At 31.4% G+C, this 22,812-nt stretch overlaps 2 protein-coding genes across 9 annotated transcripts in view; one reads left to right on the top strand and one right to left on the bottom strand.

The window, feature by feature from the left end:
- Positions 1-127: 127 nt before the first annotated feature.
- LOC108569963 (disks large 1 tumor suppressor protein) lies at positions 128-18,119 on the bottom strand. Of its 8 annotated transcripts, none has more exons than XM_017931750.1 (13): positions 17,949-18,118; positions 11,393-11,658; positions 7,398-7,617; positions 7,131-7,324; positions 6,820-7,069; positions 6,655-6,757; positions 6,456-6,509; positions 5,231-5,272; positions 4,802-4,888; positions 2,137-2,286; positions 1,793-2,075; positions 1,633-1,724; positions 128-1,110 (listed from the first exon to the last, which is right to left on the bottom strand). In XM_017931750.1, the coding sequence occupies exons 2-13, from the start codon at positions 11,479-11,481 to the stop codon at positions 1,004-1,006; spliced, it is 1,671 nt and encodes a 556-aa protein (XP_017787239.1). In that variant the 5' UTR covers positions 11,482-11,658; positions 17,949-18,118; the 3' UTR covers positions 128-1,003. The 8 variants fall into 8 exon arrangements, with proteins under 8 accessions (XP_017787239.1, XP_017787240.1, XP_017787241.1 ...); XM_017931751.1 differs by having other exon boundaries at positions 7,404-7,617; positions 17,949-18,117; XM_017931752.1 differs by lacking the exon at positions 6,456-6,509 and having other exon boundaries at positions 17,949-18,119.
- Positions 18,120-21,331: 3,212 nt separating this feature from the next.
- Positions 21,332-22,812, top strand: part of LOC108569960 — a 4,525-nt gene continuing 3,044 nt past the window's right edge. Inside the window, exons 1-3 of the mRNA XM_017931747.1 lie at positions 21,332-21,367; positions 21,428-21,525; positions 21,579-21,716. Coding sequence (XP_017787236.1) covers positions 21,332-21,367; positions 21,428-21,525; positions 21,579-21,716 — 272 coding nt within the window. The remainder of the gene's footprint in view (positions 21,368-21,427; positions 21,526-21,578; positions 21,717-22,812) is intronic.

Genomic DNA, 22,812 nt, shown 5'->3' with positions numbered 1-22,812 from the left:
TAATAATAATTAGAAACGACACCAAGTGCGCGCGAACAACAACAACAAACAACAAAATAAATTAAACAATTGCTAGTGTGATTTATTAATTTGAATTGGGGGGGGGTCGTGTTGTGTTTTAGTTCTCTTTTTTTTTTGGTTCGCAATTGTTTTGTTTTTTTCACACATCTATACAGAAAGCTGTTTTGGGTCCACAAGAAACGGGAGTAGGCTTTGATTTTTTTTTGTTTTTGATACATTTTCATCATCACAACAAAAAAAAAGAAGACAAAACGTTGACGTTTATATTAATAATGATAATAATATATGTGTATATATTTATAGAGAGAGAGTGAGAGGATGGGGAGAAACAAATGTTCGGGATTTGCAATTCTTTTGTTTCGCTATAATGCTATAAGGGTTCTTGATCTCTTTTTTTTTCTTCTCTCTTTCGGAATAACGGTTATAGACGTTTTATATAATATATATATAGAGAGGGGGATGAAATTTGTGTGGGGTGGGGAGAACGAGAGAGAGGTGCTGGTTCTTCTTTTGTTTTTTTTTGTTTTCTTTACTATATATATAACGCTAAATGTATGTTTTTTTTGTTTGTTTGTTTGCAAGCAGGTTCGCATTTATATAAATATTCATATCGTCTTGTCTACTAGATATTGGATAGGGTTTGGTTGGTGTGTGTGTTTTTGTTTGAGAAGATAGAGGGGGTATTAAGTAAGTAAGATTTAGATATAGAGAGAGAGTAGTAGTAGTAGTAGGTCAAAGGTAGGCACTGCACGATTAATATAGTTATATAGTAGTAATAGTAGTTCTAATAGAGTAGAGTATTGTTGGTGTACAACAACAACAAGAAGAAGAACGTTAGATTTAGGTAGGGTTCGAGGAGGATCTGGTAATTTACCGTTGGAGGAGGATTCTGGGATGGTGAAGTGGTGGTTGGGATGTTGTATCTTTCTCAGTGCAAGCAGGAGGAGCGCGGCGGTAGTGTCCACACGGGTGGGGCCGAAGGTCACAGCTTTTCCTTCGTCGGCACCCAGATCTTCGGGCCGGATTGCTGTCCGATCACGTCCTTCACCGCCGAATATATGTCTTCAGGAGTATCGCCTTGCACCACAGCTAAAAGAAAAGGAACAAAATTAGTTTATTCTTAATTAAATAGTTCAACAATCTATTGTTAACTAAATCGGTGGCAATCGCAAACCCGACAACCGAAATCCTATCTATCGAAATCCCGACTATGTCAAAATCTCAACTACCATAATCCCGACTATATCGAAATCCCGATTATATTGAAATCCCGGCAGTGTCTTTTATTATTATAAATTTCTACAATATGGTAGTCGGGATTTTGATTGTCGGGATTATGGTAGTCGAGATTTCGATAGAGTTGGGATTTTGATATAGTCGGGATTATGGTAGTCGAGATTTCGATAGAGTTGGGATTTTGATTGTCGGGATTATGGTAGTCGAGATTTTGACATAGTCGGGATTTCAATACAGCAGTGATTTCGAACGTCGGGATTTCGATAAACGGTCTTTCGGTTGTCGTGCTTGCGATATAGACTCAACTAAACAGTTAATCCTAAATAGTTTACAAATGGATGTTAACTAATTGAATTGAAAGAAAGTAATGATTACCAGTGAAATATTCGCCGAATTCCTGCTCCATCTTCAGAGCACGCTCGAACGTTTTCTTGACCTGTTCCTCGGTCATCCTCTTATTCATCTCCCTACAAACCAAAACAAGAAAAAACCATTAAATTAAGTAATCTAAACTAGAGACGTAGTTACAACTTACATAATAGATTCGACCGATTTGGGTTTGATGAAGATCGCAACCGGATAGAGTTGTGCGACTTGAAGCCGTTTGATGGCGTTACCGCTTACATCGAGAATGCAATGCTTTCCCTTATCAGCTACCTCCCTCACCGAAGCCACCGACGTACCGTAAAGATTATCATTGTACTGTCCGGCTTCGATGAACAGATGATTCTGAATGTCCTTCTCCATCTGCTCTCTGGAGGCGACGAAATGGTAATCCCTTCCGTCAACCTCGTACTCTCTCTTCGGCCTTGTCGTATCTACAAATTACACAAATCAATCATCAATATCATAACTTCAAATCATCTTATTAAGACTTACGTGGAACGCAGCTACCGAATTTATCTGGAAACTCGGAGATGAGATCGTCGTTGATGCGGTCCTTCATCGCACCCAAAACGATCACCGGTCTGGTGTAGCTGATCTGCATCTGCTGTACGGGTTCGTAGGAGAGTACGCACTCCTCGTTGCCTGCAAGAATCGAAATCGCGATGTTAGCAATCATCTAAACGTTCCTCAAACACACAAAAATCCGTAATAAAAACAAAATAATTTATATATATATAAAAAAAATAAAACAAAAGAAAAGGTGCAAACATAACGTAACTTAAACGTAAAGAAATAATAAGTTAATAATAAAGAAACAAACGAATTAATTAATTAATCGAAAATCAAGTTTGTTCTACGGTTAAAACTCGTCGTCTAAGACGAGAAAAGCCAATTCTCTTTCGAAAACAAAACAAAACAAAACAAACTAAAACATAAATAAATGTAAACAAAACAAACTAAAACATAAGAAAATGTAACGTAACGTATTTTTTTTCTTTTACAATTAAAAACTGATTTTAAAAAAAAACATTACTAATTCATCAATTAATTAAAAAATCTGATCTAAACTTAATTTATGTTTGATGAAGTCTGCAAATAATTTCGGAAACTTATTAGTTTTATAGAAAATTATAAGATATTAACTTTTGAACTAATTGATTGAAATAGTTCAAAAAGTAACGAATTAGGTCAATTTGTTTATTATGTATGCAACAGTGTTTCTAAATGCAAATAATTTCAGAAACTCATTAGTTTTATATAAAATTATAAGATATTGACTTTTGAACTAATTGAAATAGTTCAAAACGTAACAAATTAGTTCAATTTGATTATTATGTATGCAAAAGTGTTTCTAAATGCAAATAACTTCGGAAACTCATTAGTTTTATAGAAAATTATGAGATATTAACTTTTGAACTAATTGATTGAAATAGTTCAAAAAGTAACGAATTAGTTCAATTTGTTTATTATGTATGCAACAGTGTTTCTAAATGTTTTTTGTTGTTAAATCAGTTTTTAGTGTTTCGTTTCGCGTTATGATTCTAAACATAATTTGCCAGTGAAGACGGAAAACATCTGAAGTGAAAGCTCTGGTGTAGCCGGATTTACACGTAACGATTTACAACGAATATAATAATAACAAAAGAAGAAAGAAAAACAAAACAAAATATGTTAACGAACAAAAGAATAACGAATAACGAGAGTATTCACATGACACAAGTCGTGGGCATACGCATGACACAAATGTTTATTTTTTTTTTTGGATTAAAAATGAAAGAATAAAGTTTTAGAATAAAACTCACGACATCTCTTCTAAAAGAGAAAAAAAAAGAAGCTCGCATTGTCTCAAAAAAAAAAAACAAAATTTTGTTTTGAGACAACGAGACAATGGATTAAATCAATCAATCAATCAAAATTAATTAATTGGAAACAAGTTCGAATCGTTGCTAATACGCAAATGAAAACAAAAAAAAAAACAAAAAAGTTCAAGTTTTTTACACACACAACAACACCTACTTAATTATTTACTTACAACCTAAAACAAAAGAGGAGAAAAACAATAAAAGTTCTAGTGTTCTAGTGATAATCAACGAAACGAATAAAAATGCACACTAGATTGAATCGAATAGGAACAAAACAACAACATGGAGACGTGCATCCTCTTCATACTATTCCAATAATTCAATAGTTCAAATGATAAAGTAGTTCAAATTTACACACACCATCACAATTGGTAATATGACAAGCAAAAGAGAAGAGGATGCATTTAAAGATAAACGTAGAAGTATTAAATATATCAACTATGTATGCACATTCGTTCTAAAAGTAAGTCAAGATAAAACAAAACAAAAACAATAAAGTTCAGCGAAAATCAAGCTACGATCAAAAAAACAAAAGAAAAAATGATTAATATACGTCTTTTATCCTTGATTAGTTTTCTCGTTTCAAAACAAAATCTAAACAATCGATGAACCAAAAAAAAAAAACAAACGAAGAAGAAATAATAACAACAAATAAACAAATGATTTGAATAATTGAGTGTGTGTAAATAAATGAGAAAAGTGAAATGGATCAAATCCGAAATAATAATTTTTTGAACTATTTATAATATATGTACAACAATATACAGTGTGTAGCTTACTTTTTTTGTAACGAAACGAAAAACCTGAACGATTTTCAATAGAATAGTTCAAATAGATCAGTTTTCGTGCAATTGTTTTTCTTTACAAAAAAAAAAACAAAAAATAAATGAAAACAACTGAAGAGAGAGAGAGAAACAAAAGAAGAATAAACTAAAAATAATAAGAATCTAAATAAATCTTTGGGATTCGTTTAAAAACATAAATTTGCATTTTTTTTCTGTTTTGAATAAGGGATTGGCGCGGATTGGATGGGCAAAATAATAATAAAAAAAAACGGTTTTCGCGGGAATATTTAAAATTTTGAATTCTCTTTGATGTATGTATATGTGTGTATACTAAATACACATATATGCATATGATAAAGATAAAGAAAGAAATATGTAAATAGAGAGAGAGAGATAGAGAGATAAAAGTGGGGGTGGGGGGGTTATTATAATATATGTATGTATATATAATAATAATAAATTAAGTGGGCATTGGCGATTGCCATGCAGTCACAACACTAACACACTTACTATAGCTGTCATAATTATCATTATTCTCCAGATAAATAAGAGTTATTTCTTCCATGTAAGGCAGCTCAACGCGATATAATATTTCACCTGTACTATGGAAACACAGAAAGAAGCCAAAAAAGAAAAAAGTCATATATAGTAAAACCAAAACGACACCGACACTTTCAGAAATTACACAAAATCATCATCATCTTCAACACACATAGAGAGATCACAATTCGATCCACATAGTTCCATACGCATCGTTTCCATAGTAACAAACAATATAAATAATAACAATTGATTGAGAGAGAGAGAGACGCATACAGTTAAATATACGCATTTCCATGGTAACAGTGAAACGAGTCGAACGAAACAAGAATAGAAACTTATATATATAAATATTATTAATACTAAAAGAAATAAATAATAATAGTTCGTATACTGTACCTTCGGAATTGGCGTCTTCTTGAGTGTAACACAACATGAAGGCTGCAACATAAAGAATAAAAAAACATTAATTTAAGCTATAAACGATAATTGCCAAAAAACAAACGAAAAACCAAAATGCATTCTCTTTTTAGTAAACGACAATTGTAGTTAACAATAATTATAGAAATAAAATAAAAAACAACATTCCAATTAGTTCACAAATGTTCGTGTATATGTGAGAGTGTTAATCAAACAAAAACAATCAATGTAGTATATAGTGGAGATAAGTCATCTGAAAACAAATAAGAAGTTAATGCATTGTGCACAGAAAAAATATCCTTTTTGTTGCCTTTTTCTTCAATCCTAAATCAGTGAAGATTTTTTTTTAACCCTTTGCGGACGGAGATTATTTGAAGGTTTTTGTGAAATTGCCGAGTATTGTTCAAAAGTTATACGAATCCATCTGAAAAAGATTCGATGACAAGTGAATATATCCGCCAAACGTCCGGAAAGGGTTAAGTACAGAAGCATTTTGAAGCGTGTTATTTGTTTAAGAACAAATTGTGCTGTGGATAAGATAATTTCTCCGAGTTGTGACCAATTTTCATTTTTCATAAACTAAAACTAATTATTAAGAAATTTAAACACACTTTTTTCCAATTACACAAATCTAACTAAAAATCTACCATCAAAGTATTACGTATAAACAATATTTTTAAAATCACACAACAAAATATAAATTGTATTCAATAAAAGCGACATCTTGTGGTAAACCTTTGAAGAATACAATTATGGTGGATGCGCCGGGTACCGGAAATAATAATAATTGCTAATTTACATCCAATTTAGTTTGTTTAAAAAGTATATAGTCTTACGTTAATGAAGAATTTTCAGTTATTTAATGAAGAAATTGCAAGAAAAAAATTCAATTCATTTTATCAAGTGTGTAAAAACTATCACAATTTGTTTTATAATGTAAATATTAGTATTAATCAAGTCAACAGATTGGATCTATTTGAACTTTTGCACTTCAAGATGATGATGATGGTCATTCGGTCGTGCTGTTAATGATGGTCAAAATAAATGCTGTAATAAAGGTGAGAGGGCGGCGGCGGTGGTGCCGAAAGAAGTAAAACAAATGAGAGAGAAAAAAAAACTTCAAAAACAACAAAAACCTGTGCTACTCGCTTTTTTTTCGTTTTTTCAAAAAAAAAACAACAACCTTAGTACGTTTAGTACTTACATGGCGTACTCGATTCTGTATCTACCGCAGATAAAGGGGAGGCGGTTGGAGATTCTAGGGGGAACAATTTCAACGAAAATAAATACAAAAAAACAAAAAACAAGAAACAAAAAATAAATTGAATTGAAATAATGATGGAAAAAAAAAAAGAAAAACAAATGGGATGGATTTGATGATTAGTTTGATTCGATTGTCTTACGTTCTTGGTCGGAGCCGTCCTCGCTCTTGTCGTCTTTGCTCTTCATGAACGGGAATTTACGGCTGAACGAAAAGTTCTTCTTTTTCCTATCCAGAGTCGATTGCTGCAAAAATTTTACGAGTTGGTACGCTTTGTTTGTTAGGATGCATTTTTTATGTTGGTTACCTTTTCGAGGATGTTCGGCATGTGCCCTTGGAATTTGACGGATCTATCGCGCGCCCTCTGCTTCCTCTCCCATCTCTTCTTCGATGGAACAATTCCCATACCTTGCTCATCTCCAGAGTTCAGCACGCGCCTCGCCTGCCACCATTCGTCGTCGCTGGCGTTCGTCACGTGGAGGATATCTCCGTAGTGAAAAGCCAATCCCCGACTGGGGAGGCCGTCATCTTTCATCGGATCATAATCGAATAAAGCCCTATATCATTTACATTAACAATTACATAATTTGCAAAACGATTGTTTGATTATATACGAACCTCACGTAGAGCGACCTCTTTTGGGAGGTTCGCAACAAGGTGCCGCCTCCGCCGCCACCTCCTCCACCAACACCAACGACTCCACCAATCACCTGCTGGTTGATCTGCTGCTTGAGGTCGTGTATCTTCGCCTCGAATCGGTTGTACTCCTCCGGCCTATACTGCACGACGATCGTGACAGTCTGATTGGTTCCCTGCCATAAAACAATTGTAATTGCAATTAACATCTCTCTTCGTCTCACAGTAAGAATTCGTTTCGGTTCTTACGCTTACTTTGAGGGCCTGCGCGGCTTCCTCATGGGTCGCGTTCCTCAGATTAACACCATTAACGCTGATGATCTGATCGCCGCGTCTCAGTTCGGCGCAAAGATCCGCCGGTCCGCCTGCCAAGATGAACGATATGAAAATGCCTTCACCATCTTCGCCGCCGACGATGTTGAAGCCCAAACCACTGTTGCCCTTCGTCAGAACTACAGTGCGAACGTCCCTGAAAAACAAACAAACAAAAGAAAAACAATTAATTTACGAAACGTCAAGATGATAGCTTGTTGATGACAGCTGTTGATTCAGCGATCAAAGTGACCAAAACTCATTGCCATGGAAACGCGGTCAGGGAATCAGCATGGGTGACTCGACCGAAAAGCGTTTGCACGAGCTCTCGCAAAGGTTTTATCATCATTATAAATTCGAAACTCACATAACTTTGCTAATAACTACATTATTTTCTTTTAAATTGTCCACTCCTGCTACAGGGAAGATCTGACGAGAGACTGACGGAGGAGGGTTCGGTGGTTGGATGCAGAGGGCGCGCGCGCGTTCGTAGCCGCCCCCGACCTGCGATTTTCTGTTTTATTTTGCAAAAACAGGTGGAGGAGGAAATCGATACGGGAGAAAACCGTATTCCTATTGATGCTAAAATTAACCCTCCGATAAAACGAGGGACGGAAAGGACGAGGTTAGGACAGGACAGGACAAAATATTGCAACGTTGTCCTCCTGTTCATCTCTCTGCAGTCGAGGCACGATGCGCAACAAGTAAAATCGAGGAAGCGACGCGCTGAATCCTCAAGAGGTTTTCAACCATATTTCCACGAAGAAATTACTTGCGAATTACACAACGCAAAACTTACATATTACAATTTGATATTACAATAAAAACAAAATTAACTTCAATAAGTAAGCTGCGTATTTCAATTTCCTTAATCACCAAGGAAACGCGATTATATAAATGGTCATTTGCTATTATTATGGAATTCCCCGAGGCTCCAAATAAGTCATTTATTAATTAGTAAACTGTTGGTTTCATATAGCCTACTTTTTTTTTGTAATATTGTAGCATGTTTTATATTTATTTTTCATAGAATTTTTTTAATTAGTCTATAGATTAATCACAAATAATTAATTAATACGCATCTCCATGACATGAATTATTATGTATACGTTCGTAACTATTATGACTAATTTAGTTATATATAAATATCCTACACTTCATATACATGAAATTAACATAAATATTAGTAAAAGTTATGAAGTTACTTTAGAATTATTGATTTGTCCACATTGTAATTGATTCGGTAAAGATTTTGATAATTATTTCCTTCTTCGAATCTTCGTGTGGTGTGCTTGCATGCATATGCATCATTGGAAAGTTTGTTGTACGTTAAAATATGATGCGAACGCTTATGCGCACGTAAAGTTCGTGTACATACATACGTACGTACGAAGAAGTCGTTTTGAAAGCGAATCCTCGACTCGTCCAGAATAATATATTAGAAACATAAAGAAAAGAAGGAAACAAACGTATTGCATGTAGTAGCTAGCAACAACTTCTTCTGGGTAACCGAAACGAGTCGTGAAAGTTGAAATTCTTCATCTCTTAATGAATGAGCGGTAAATTATTTTTTGTGTAGTTATTTGTTGTTATTGTTGTATGCAACAAGTTTATCGTTAATTGCACAAGAACGGGTCGCGAAAAAAGAAAAAGTTAACAATCACAAACTTTTCAAACGCGTTTTCTTATTTACGTATAATTAACGGCCGGTCGTTAAAACTAATTGAAGTTATTTGGTCAAAGATAAGAATGATGGAGGGAAGGTTAATTTGTTGAAATTTATTTGCATTATTGCAATCACCACATCCATGACAAAAGTTGCTTAACTTTCTATACGATATTTGATTAATAATCAAAATAGTTCTAATAAGTAAGTAGTTCAAACGGATTGGAATTTAATCTAATCTTGCTTAACTTTCTTGTATAATAATATCGAAATAGGTAAAAATTTAGTAATTGAGATTGAGAAATGTTTGTTTTTTTTTAAATTAAATAAGAGAGTATCCACGGTTATCTCTTGGTTGCCACGAAACGCGTGAAAGTAGCTGTTGCATCTCGTGTCTAAATAAAAACAAATAAATAAACAAATGATCGCGAATTGTCGGCACGTTTTGTGTACAGCGAAGGAGGGAATTGTCGACGACGACGACGACGATGGTGGACATTTCTAATTTAATCCTCTAACCGAGCTGCGACTTTCTAAGCAATTTAGCCCATATACAGAGAGACGCAAGAGAATATTTATAACCATCCATATACGAAGACGACGACGAAACGCGATCCATCGTTGTCCACCGTAAAAACCCATCATCTATCAGCAACATTTTCTCCTCTCACATGAGAAAGGATTAGTCAATTTTACTATCAATCTCTTTCCAGTATGACGATCATCATCATTTGGTAGTTCAAATCGACTGTTTCTATGATCATAGCAATCCATGCAAAAAGAAAGAGTTTTATTTAATGATTTTGAAGTAATTCAATATTCAAAGTAGTTCTAATAAACAATTATTAAGTAATTGATTCTGAACATAATTTATATTTTAATTGATGACAAAGTTTAAAAAAACTTAGAATTTTTGTGTAGATGTATGTAAATGTTAAAATAGTTCAAATGAACAGTAGTTGAAACGATTTTTAAATAATCTAATTAAGTTTAAATTCAACCAATGCATAATAAATGTATGTTTATTATACTCAGTTGCTAAGCAACGTATCAAAAAATTATAAAACAAACAAAAACTGACTTTGAGAGTGTGACTTAATTGGCTTGAATTTGAAAATTAATTGGATTCAATTAGGAAAGAGACGTAACGCGTCGTCGGATTCGACGTGAAATTGTTTTTTTTTGTCTACTTTTTAGTGTTGATAAACTTAATTAATTGCATATTTAAATATAAATAAAGTGAACGAAATTTAATTAAGCAATTAAAAATTTACTCAATTTAATTATGTCCAGGTGGAGAAAAAAAAGATGTATACAACCTAAAATTAAGATATTTCTGAGATAAGTAATAACTAAAGTATATAAATGTAAAGTTAACGAGGTGATAAATTAACAGTTTAATTAAAGAAAGAAACATCAACGATTTGTGTTGAGATTTCTATTAATTTTTCAAGCAATATATTATAATAATTATGTTGAAAAATTAATTCAAAAAAATTATTGAAATTTACAAAAAAAAATCTATAAAATCTTTGAAAAATGTTCAAATTTTATTTAATTTTGGTTAAAATGTTTTTTTTTTGTATAAATTCTTAAACAAAACTAAACTAAATATATCTAGACTATAGACAATTAGTTCGTTTGAATCTTAGAAATTTGAATAAAAATTAGTTTAAAGTTTTTAAAAAATAGTTCAATTTTTCATTAAATCTTTGAAATATGTACAAATATCTTTTTCTATAGATTTTTAAACAAAACTAAACTAAATATATCTAGATTATAGATAATTAGTTCGTTTGAACCTTAGAAATTTTAATAAAAATTAGTCCAATTTTTTTTTAAATAGTTCAAATTTATATAAAAAAGCTAGTAAAGTAAATCTTGAGTTCATTGACATCTAGACTAAATGTAAACTAGTGCAGACTGAATTCGTCCCATGTTGACAAAAACGAAAATAAGCAAAATATTGAAAACAAGTGCTTCTTCGCAAAAATAAACAAAATTGTTTGACAACCAAACACAAAATACCAAAAGACTATCGATCAAGAAACTTAAGTCTGAAATCAACTTTAATAACTATGGAAACAATTGTAGACTTAAGTCTGAAATCAACTGTAATAACTATGGAAACAATTGTCAATTAAATAAATGACATAAAACTACTGGATATTTACAACACGCAAAGTTTAAATTAAACTAAATGCATTTGTTTTTCTGCAAATATTAAGTAGTTAGTGCACATTTATTTGCGATTTAGTTAGTTTACCTTTTCAATTTGTCTTTCTTCCTGAACCTACGACTCAGGGTGGCGAAGGTGCTCCGCAAAGGGAAGTTCTGCTGCTTGTTTTTGGTCATATCCTTGAGAGTAATATTCACACTCTAAATATATATATATTTATGTAGACATCGATTGAGACTATAGTGAAATAGTCCAACGAATCTTTTGGATGGATGGATAAAACTCCTTTTGTTGTTGTTATAGTTGTCGATGTGTCGGAAAATCGACTCCTCCTGCTGCTACCTGACAAATGACTAACGCCAACATTTCCCAGGTTACGTTACGTAAACAATCGAACAGTTTAAAGTTTGCAACGAGCGGGGAACCGAACGTACGTGACTCATCACCTCCGTAATTAGCATACGTTTTATTAATTTCGAATTTCATATTTTTGTTTTATTTATTTTACAATTTCTGAGGTTATCTTCTGACCAGGGTCGAAAGAATTGGAAGAAAGGTCACTTTCATCAATTCGCAAAAATAAAAACGGGTTTCAACTTTTCGTTTTCCTTGATCCAAAAAAAAACAATCCAAGTATTACTACTTCTTACATTTCTTATCAAAATGATTCGCTACGTAAATTAACAATTCGCAACTTAATGGCATGATAACAATTTGTTAACGACAAACGCTTAATTTGTTTGCTACTGAATGGAGTAATTCATTTGTTTAAGTAGACTAAGTCCTTGAAGTGAGTCACCCGAATTCCATTCTAAATTAATTGTTCTTAAATCAATATTTCAGAACTAACTTTAGTAGTTAACTAATTTCACTCAAAATCAATACAAATTACAAAAAAAAAAAAACTGAAAAATGTAGTTTATAGAAAAATTCAGAGATTTTTTTGCAGGATTTTAATTTGTTTAGAAACTAGTGTGAATTCATAAAATTAAAAATTTAAATTGTTTAAAAAAAAGTGTAGAAAATTGTTACAAAAAATTAGTTTAAAGACATTTATAAGACAGTGAAAATATAAAATTTAAATCTATAAACTAAACCTACTAATTTTTTTTGTTTGTTAATTCAACTAATCCTATTTCTTTGAAACAAACGCTGAACTAGTTACGGATTAACTTAAAGTTTATATTATGTTTCAAAAAAAATAAAATAGATATGCAAAAAAACTTGAGATTGTTTCAAAAAGAATGAGGTCAAACGTGAGGATTTTCATGTATAATCCAATAAATATGTATGCTTTAGTTTCCAACTGAATTCAGTTCATTCTTTTACGTGGACTTTAAACAAACTTTCAAAACTAGTGACATTTGAATATTACCAAAAAAAAAAGCGAATTTTATATTTCATGCAATTGAACTAAAACAATATAATCTTACATTTGAACTAAAAAAAATCGTAGATTTGAACTAAAAAAAATCGTAGATTTGAACTAAAAAAAACATAAGTTCATTAGAGTTAATTGAAACTAAAAGTTACGTGTTTTTTTGTTGTAATTTTAGAATTAGGGTCTTGCCCTTGTTTGCATTTGTTATTTGTAACTCTACTAGAGAGTAAACAGAGAGAAAGAGACCAAACCCTAATTCGCTTTTGTTTTTGTAATCCATGGCTATTCTTGTATCGTAACTAAATATAAAAACAACAACAATCTGTCAACTGTTTAAAAGCCTGCTTCGATGATACCAAGAAATAATGAATATTAAAACAAACGAAAAACGATTCGGAATTCGCGAACTACGTTTTGTTGCCCGATCGCGCCTTCAATATCATTATTATTACTGCTGTATACGGGTGTGTCCACACGGATACACATATGCAACAACGTGCGCGGACACGACCAGTTTTTAATCATTGATGTGTCACATTAATGAAACGTTTAATTAATGCGTTTCTCCTCGAGGACAGAACAAAAAATATCCATACTTAAGATGAGAAACTAGGCTAAATTGAAACAAATAGAAAAGACAAAAACTGTACAAAAAAAAATGTAATAATCCATACTAAAGACTAGAAAATAGTCCGGATTAGTTGTAGGATGAGAAGACTACAGCTATTAATTCAGATTTAAAATTCAAGTAGTTTGCTGGGTGAAGAAGATGTGAAAAGACAATAAATAAATGAAAAAAGTATACAGGAAATGGATGAGCTTTAGTAAAGTTGCATAATGCAATAGAAAAAAAAAACTGATCCTCGAAACGTAATCGATACGAAGAAGGCTTCTGTTAAATGCGGAAAACAAAAGGCTAACGACCTGCGAAACCCTCCAATAGCAGCGTAACACCATTATATTTATTTCGTTTTGTTTTCGCGTCTTAATTAGATATTAATATAAAGTTATATAGTCGCTGAAAATATCCTCGCAGTCTTGAGATATTTGCGTCCGTTCTTTCCGCATTCCCGACCTTTGCGAATTCGCGAGGGAAATTACGCGAAAAGCGCAGATCAGAGATGTCTTCTCTTGCATACTACGTACGAAATTCTCGCAATCTGATGACTGAATAATTAAAATATATCCAAACTCAATTATTTAGTGCAAGGAAACGAAGAAAACGCAACAAATTGAATTATTTAATTAAAAAAAAAGATAATAGATGTCGCTATGATAAAATTAAGAAAATTTGATAAATTAATGATTTTTTTTTATAATTAATTTTTTAGAATGAAGTTAAAATGAAGACATTATTGAGTGAAGTAATGTTTATGTTTATATAATAAATATCTGTAAAAAAAAATTGAAATTATCCAATTATTTTTGTCTTTTTCTACACGTGTCTAGTGCTTATTATAATTATTACAAAGTATTATAAAAATATTAGCAGTAACAACAAGAAAATTACATATGTTTTAATTGAATGTGAAACGTTCGCAAGGTCGTCGTGTCTCAAGGATTCCAACTTAGTATTGAATTAAGACTTAAAAATTACACTTATTGTATCTGTGTGACAAAAAAAGTTGTTTGTTTGAAAAGTTTAAAGTTAGAGATTTCTTAGTTCGTGTCTCCAATATTGCAGTTTTCAGATGATTTCGTGACTTCCAATTTTGTCAACAAACGAAAACAGGAAAAAAAAAGTCCATCCATTTAATTTGTTTTCGCGTTGCTCAGCGACCATGAAACATGTGCTCTTTGATGTGATTACCTCTCTGCACGTTACGCTATGTTATGTATGCGCTTCTGCTGTTGTTTTTTATTCTTGTTGTTGCATAGTTACTGTTGCTATGTTATTTGTGTCCTAATGAATGATCATCGGACAAAGTGTTATGCAATTTGGGAATACGGCCAAATCGGGTTTTCCCCCCGATAATTGGGAAATGAACGAAAGAAAGAAAAAAAAAGGCACATAGAATGAAAGGAATTATTCGAAGCTCTGGCACAGATTTAGTTTTCATCAATTTAATGGAACTGCAGCAACGAGTTTTATACTGATTACATTGAACGAAAAACTACAGTCTACAGTTGCAATATGTCGTCTAATAGGAATAATATAATTTACAGAAAAAAAGGATAATAGATGTCGCCATGATCAAATTAATTTCACAAGTTCAAATTGTATTAATTTGTAAAGAAAAATTCAATTATTTAAACAATGTGAGAAAACGTACGTTTCTTGAAATCGGATTAAAAAAAAATCGGGTTCAAATAGGAACAATATAATTTACAGATAAACGATAATAGATGTCGCCATTAATTTCACAAGTTCAAATTGTAAGAATTTATATAGAAAAATTCAATTATTTAAACAATTTGAAGCAGTGGGAAAACATACGTTTCTTGAGATCGGATTAAAGAAAAAATCAGGTTCAAATAGGAACAATATAATTTACAGAAAAACTATAATAGATGTCGCCATTAATTTCACAAGTTCAAATTGTATTAATTTGTAAAGAAAAATTCAATTATTTAAACAATTTGAAGCAGTGAGAAAACGTACGTTTCTTGAGATCGGATTAAAAAAAATCGGGTTCAAATGGGAACAATATAATTTACAGAAAAACGTTAATAGATATCGCCATTAATTTCACAAGTTCAAATTGGAAAAATTTATATAGAAAAATTCAATTATTTAAACAATTTGAAGCAGTGAGAAAACGTACGTTTCTTGAAATCGGGTTAAAAAAAAATCGGGTTCAAATAGGAACAATATAATTTACAGAAAAACGATAATAGATGTCGCCATTAATTTCACAAGTTCAAATTCTAAGAATTTATAAAGAAAAATTCAATTATTTAAACAATTTGAAGCAGTGAAAAAGTACGTTTCTTGAGATCGGGGATCAAAAAAATTCTTATGTTCTGCAGCAATTTGATGTCTAAATTTGGATGCGCGAAGGAGGAGGAAGAGGATACCAAAGTTGAACCCGAAAATAGAACCGAAGAGCCGTCAATGCCCCCGAGCCGCGTAAATAATTCTCGATTTCAATAATATTATTTCATACAATTCAATTCTACAGTTCTAATTGTATCGAATTCTCCTCGCACGGTTTTTCTTACAAGGCCCTAAACAAAAGACGTGCAAGAACAAACGAAAATTGCGATTTAGAAAGAACAAAACAAGAAAAAAGTATCCATTTACTGATTGGAAAAACTACGTTTCTTTTTTTTTGTTTCCATTTCTTCTCCAATTATTTCCTCTGCGTGTTTCGAGCGGAAAATGTTAGAGTTATTAGTTTACTTTTTTCTCGTTCAATTTGCGTCCATCACAACCGGACAAAACCAACACGACGATTTTAATTCAATTATAGAGCGCGGCCAATTTTTCCTTCCACATTCAACGAAATGAATAAAAATTCACTATTTGGCTTCTAATTCGCACATTTACTGATAAAACAATCAATTTGAATTTAGTCTATAGTCAGTATCAACTTTGAAAAAAAAATTGCCAGTTTTAAAATATTTTATGAAAATTTAATAGAAAATTACCAAAAAAACTGTAAATGATACTTATATGAATGTACACACATATTATTCTATATAGTTTTAGCTCTAATTTAACGTAACGTTTAAAGTTTTTGATATAACAGTTGATTTGTAAATTTGTAATTTTCTTTTTATAACTTATAATAAATTCAAAAGTTAGTCATCACAGTCATTCATTAAAATGATTCACTATATTACTATTTAGTTTACATTGCAATGAGACATCTTATTTAGATAGAGAAAAAAGCTGTTAATAAAGTATACAAATTTATGCGATAAAGTGCTAAATCAGTGAATGTGTTAAGTGTTTTAACAACAAAAAATATATGAATATAAAGAGGCAAGATTTTCAATCATTCAAAATCAAGTGTTTGAACTAAGTGTAGCATAAACGTATGACCTTCAATAGAAATCAAGAAAATATACCGTTATTGAGTCAATGAAAATAAGTAATATCTAAATCGTAGCTTTAAGTGCGAGTCAATAAGTTTTAATGAATCAATTTTTAATACTTTGTATTTAGTTATAAAAACTTTAGTACTAGTTATCATAAATATATAGAAGAACGTGTATTTTCATTTAGTACTTGTAATCTTTTTGTTAGTAAGTTATAAAAATGTGTTTACTTAAGTACTAAATCTTTGTCAGTCAATGAAAATCTAATAACTTAATCGTAAACCTATTTAAAATCAACTTTAATGAATCAATTTTTTTGTCTAATTTTTAACTTTCCTTGTATATTATTTAATTAGTAAGTTGTAAACTATGTTTATGAGTAAATCTAAACTTAAAAAATGATAAAAACGTGTATTCTCATTTAGAATTTACAGCGTTTTAGTAAGTAAGTAGTAAAATATGTTTACTTCAACTTTAAAAGCTGAGACTATCACATTAAGAAATGTTGAAAAAAAAATTCTTGTATTCCAAACGTATCGATTTCCACACTTATTTTTTTACGTAAGAGGTATCTCGACTTAATTAATGCCCAAAAATAAACAGAAATGTTGAGAGCTTTTCGGCAGCGACTGAGGGCGTTTCCGAAGAAGGTAAGAGAGAAAGACTAGAGTAGAAGACTTCTCTCATCTCATCTACACTTTCTAATCGAAAATTTTTGTATTCCATTTCGAGAATCCGATCGAGCGTAAATTTAGAATTTTAGAATTTAATTAGTGATGCTGCAATCAAAAATCTCTCTCAATTCGAATAGGAATAGAAAAAAAATTGTGGAAATTAAATTCAAATTGGAAATACGGTCGATTTCCGTTAATTGAATCGAATCGAATAATTAATTTATAGGTTTAACGGTATCACCTTTGGTGACACCTTTTCGTAAATACTACTACTAGTTCTTTTTTTTTTTTTGAAACTCGTTCTTCTTTTGTTATTATTTCTGTACGAAGTCGAGGACGATCGGTGAATTTCAATTGAAAACATCGTGTTTTCGCTGGAACAAAAACCGCACGTCTTAAATGTCAACAACGTTCTTCTTTTGTTGTTTTGCGCTTCGAGCACGCCCACACGATTCTCTTTGCCTACTCGATGTTTCATCATTTCTTCTTTGCAATTGTTTAATTCAATAATAATAATAAATTTATTATGGTTATTTCTATCGAAATTATTAATTTTTTTTTGTTCCCCGTTCGTTGCTTTTGTTTTATTGATATATTTTTTTACCCAAATCAAAAATCACGTATCCGGCATATTTCACTGCACTTCATACAATTCGTGGACACTGTACGCACAGAATTTTCAAATTTCCCGCGAATTTACTATGAGGCACAGTCTATACGACTCGAGCGTAGTTTGATCACTGGGAGTCTCTTACGTACGCGTACGGTATGGATAGTGGTGACTGCTACTTTACGTCTTTCTTTTTTTTTTTTTTGAAAATACCGCTTTCCCATTGGTCCGACCTTCTGAAGTAGTCCAAGTTCGCGTATCCCCACCACGCTTTGTACATGTACATTGTATGACTGATTTCGAAGGAGAAACAAAAAAAAATAATGCATATACCCACACCCCATTATAATAACCGTACTTTTAACCCCCCTTTCTGACGAGGACACGCAACCCTCGTCAGGGGTGAAGGGGAGAGAGAGAAAAAAAGAATACGCACCAGACGGAGACGGAATTCTAATAATACTACCGGTGGGGAAGGCCATTGAAACATGCGAAACTTCTCCTTTTTATATTTCATTTGTTGTTGTCGTCCTTCTCTTCCGCATCGAGAATATGGTCACAGCACCCTTCGTCAACCCATAACATAATAAAACTCAATGCAGCTGTTTTTCCGAAACGCTGTTTTCGTATAATCGATCATTACTTATTATCAGAATAATAAACCATTAGTTAATATTTAATGAAAAATTAGAGAAAACCTGTTAATGCTATAAATACGAAATTGTCATATACTTATTGTCTATAGTTTTAAGTTTATTTTGAGTATAAATATATAAATGCAACGTTCGTAGTTTTTGAGAAAAACGCTAAAATGTAAAGAAGCTTCAATAAATCATTCATTAAAATGTAACGAAAGATTAGAGAAAATCTGTTAATGTTATAAATACGAATTTATCCTATACTTATTCCCTATAGTTTTAATTTTAATTTGAGTATAAATATATAAATGCAACGTTCGTAGTTTTTGAGAAAAACGCTAAAATGTAAAGATGCTTCAATAAATCATTCATTTAAATGTAACGAAAGATTAGAGAAAATCTGTTAATGCTATAAATACGAGTTTATTATTTACTTATTCTCTATAGTTTTAAGTTTAATTTGAGTATAAATATATAAATGCAACGTTTATAGTTTTTGAGAAAAACGCTAAAATGTAAAGATGCTTCAATAAATCATTCATTAAAATTTAACGAAAGATTAGAGAAAATCTGTTAATGCTATAAGTACGAATTTATCTTATACTTATTCTATATAGTTTTAAGTTTAATTAGAGTATAAAGATATAAATGTAACGTTAAAAGTTTTTGAGAATAACTCTAATATGTAAAGATGCTTCCATAAATCATTCATTAAATTGTAACAAAAGATTAGAGCAAATCCGTTAATGCTATAATTACGAATTTATCATAAACTTATTCTCTATAGTTTTAAGTTTAATTTGAGTATAAATATATAAATGCAACGTTCGTAGTTTTTGAGAAAAACGATAAAATGGAAAGATGCTTCAATAAATCATTAATTAAAATGTAACTAAAGATTAGAGAAAATCTGTTAATGTTATAAGTACGAATTTATCCTATAGTTATTCTATATAGTTTTAAGTTTAATTAGAGTATAAAGATATAAATGTAACGTTCATAGTTTTTGAGAATAACTCTAATATGTAAAGATGCTTCCATAAATCATTCATTAAATTGTAACTAAAGATTAGAGAAAATCTGTTACTTTTATAAGTACGAATTTATCCTATAGTTATTCTCTATAGTTTTAAGTTTAATTTGAGTATAAATATATAAATGCAACGTTCATAGTTTTTGAGAAAAACGCTAAATTGTAAAGATGCTTCCATAAATCATTGATTAAAATTTAACGAAAGATTAGAGAAAATCTGTTAATGTTATAAATACGAATTTATCCTATGCTTATTCTCTATAGCTTTAAGTTTAATTTGAGTATAAATATATAAATGCAACGTTCGTACTTTTTGAGAAAAACGCTAAAATGTAAAGATGTTTCCATAAATCATTAATTAAAATGTAACGAAAGATTAGAGAAAATCTGTTAATGCTATAAGTATGAATTTACCCAATACTTATTCTCTATAGTTTTAAGTTTAATTTGAGTATAAATATATAAATTCAACATTCGTAGTTTTTGAGAAAATCGCTAAAATGTAAAGATACTTCCATAAATCATTAATTAAAATGTAACGAGAGATTAGAGAAAATCTGTTAATGTTATAAATATGAATTTATCCTATACTTATTCTCTGTAGTTTTAAGTTTAATTTGAGTATAAATATATAAATGTAACGTTCATAGCTTTTGAGAATAACGCTAAAATGTAAAGATGCTTCCATAAATCATTAATTAAAATTTAACGAAAGATTAGAGAAAATCTGTTAATGCTATAAGTACGAATTTATCCTATACTTATTCTCTATAGTTTTAAGTATAATTTGAGTATAAATATATAAATGCAACGTTCGTACTTTTTGAGAAAAACGCTAAAATGTAAAGATGCTTCCATAAATCATTCATTAAAATGTAATATTATTCGATTATAAAGAGAAAATTGACATAACCTCAATATGAAAAAATAAAATAATAACGCTTCTTTTATGACAACTCACAGTAACGAATTCTATTGTTTTTCTTGTTGGAATTTTTCATTTTAAGAAGGATTGTGAAGTATTCTATTGAATAATGTATCATTATTATTAGTCCGCACATTTCTATAGTTATCAAAACTCTATGTTTGAGTTTCGCGGTGAACGAGAAAATCCGGTATGCATTGTTTTCACTCCGCGCCAATCACATTTCCATGCGAAAATTCGCCTGAGATTTCTTCTTTTGTTTCCTGGGAGAAAAGAAAGTTGTGGCGCAACAAACGCCCCCGGTGTGGGATTAAAGATTTACGAGCTCGAACTTTCGTATAAATAACGCGTGTGTGTCGTCTACTCAGGGGTCGTATAACTTTACGTTTACTTAAATGTAGTTTGTAGCGAGCGAGTATGAATAGAATTTAGGGAGAATTAACGAGAAATTCCAAATCGAATGTGATTTATTGTGATGACTGGTTAAAGTCGATGAGGATAATTCATTTTTTTATTAGTTGGGAGTGAAAGTAAGTTGTTTATTTCGCGGTGAAATGTTTGTATTGATGCGAAAGAAAAATATATGTGTAGAGAGAAAAATAGAAGAAGCGGAGGCGCCGGGTATAAATGCTAATGTAACACGATTCCGCTTTCAGTATACAAAAATGTGCGGAGGCGGCTGCGGAATGGGGAAAATTGCAGTTTAACGACGAAACAAAAGCAATACGAGAAAAAAAAGTAGAAGGGCGGAAAAGAAAATATTTGCATGCATAAATTTCCGATGGAGAATCGTAGCGTGCGAGTCGTCGCTGACAATGTTAGTCTCTTTTTTTTGTTACTCAATTTTTTTTTCACGCATCCTTTGATTTATTTGCAGATGCTTCCTTACATAACTTCATGTAACGATTCCGATGTGCGTTTGGGTGGTTTCCTAGGTGATATTTGGCACACCGTTAAAGATCGACTGCATTTCAAGTATTCACTACAAATTTAGTTATAGTATTAAATTGATTAAGTTTAATTTGAAGTCACAGCGTTCAATCGGTTGATTACGACACGGGAATCAAGCTGATGACGCAACGGAAAGCCGACGTTATGTTGGCAGCCGTGGTCTATAAGAAAGGATTGAAGCACGTCGAATACTCGCAACCTTACTTCTACAATTGGTAAACGTATAAAGTTATAACATTTTCTACAAATTTGTAAATCCTAGCACTCATAACAATATACGCAATATCATATATATAGATATGAAAACTAATTTATCTTTGTAATTACCACCATGAATCAAGCGTGCGTCAACCGCATAGATTATTATGTCAGCACCGATGTTCATTTGTAAAATATAATTGATGTATAATATATTGACTATATGTATGACGGTTATGCAAAATCACGAACACCAATTGTCCGCATTTTAAGTGGATTACCGGAATTCCGTGTAAAAATTACGTTTTGAGAATTCAATTTGAATAGTTTTACGTGTTGCCTACATTAATTGATATTAACTTATGCAATCCAATCAACAATCCAATTAGAAGGCATTACTTAATTGTTGTGATGGTTGCTTCAATTGACAAGTTCTGTTGTAGCAAAAAGATGGCGCTTCGATCGAATTGAACTAAAACTAACATAATTCACTTTATTTTCGTTCGTTTTGAATTTCCGTTGCAGGTATCACTTATACATGAAAAAACCGGAAGCTACAGCATCTTCATCGTATTATTTAAAAACTTTGGATACAAATTGTCCGCATTTTAAGTGGATTACCGGATTTCCCTCGATTTTCCGTGTAAAAATTACGTTTTAAATTTCACGAAAATCTTGAGAATTAAATTTCAATAGTCTTTGGCAATACGTGTTGTCTATATTAATTAATATTAACTTATGCAATCCAATCAACAATCCAATTAGAAGCCATTACTTAATTGTTGTAATGGTTGCTTTAATTGACAAGTTCTGTTGTAGCAAAAAGATGGCGCTTTGATCGAATTTAACTAAAACTATCATAATTCACTTTATTTTCGTTCGTTTTGAATACCGTTTGCAGGTATCACCTTTACATGAAAAACCGGAAGCTACAGCATCTTCATCGTATTATTTAAAAACTTTGGATACTAATTGTCCGCATTTTAAGGGGATTACCGGATTTCCCTATTAACTTATGCAATCCAATCAACAATCCAATTAGAAGGCATTACTTAATTGTTGTGATGGTTGCTTCAATTGACAAGTTCTGTTGTAGCAAAAAGATGGCGCTTC

This window comes from Nicrophorus vespilloides, unplaced genomic scaffold (assembly GCF_001412225.1).
Source record: "Nicrophorus vespilloides isolate i.1.1-1 unplaced genomic scaffold, Nicve_v1.0, whole genome shotgun sequence".
Classification (NCBI taxonomy): domain Eukaryota; kingdom Metazoa; phylum Arthropoda; class Insecta; order Coleoptera; family Silphidae; genus Nicrophorus; species Nicrophorus vespilloides.
Note: the sequence above shows the minus strand (reverse complement) of the source record. Positions and strands in the feature narration are given on the sequence as shown.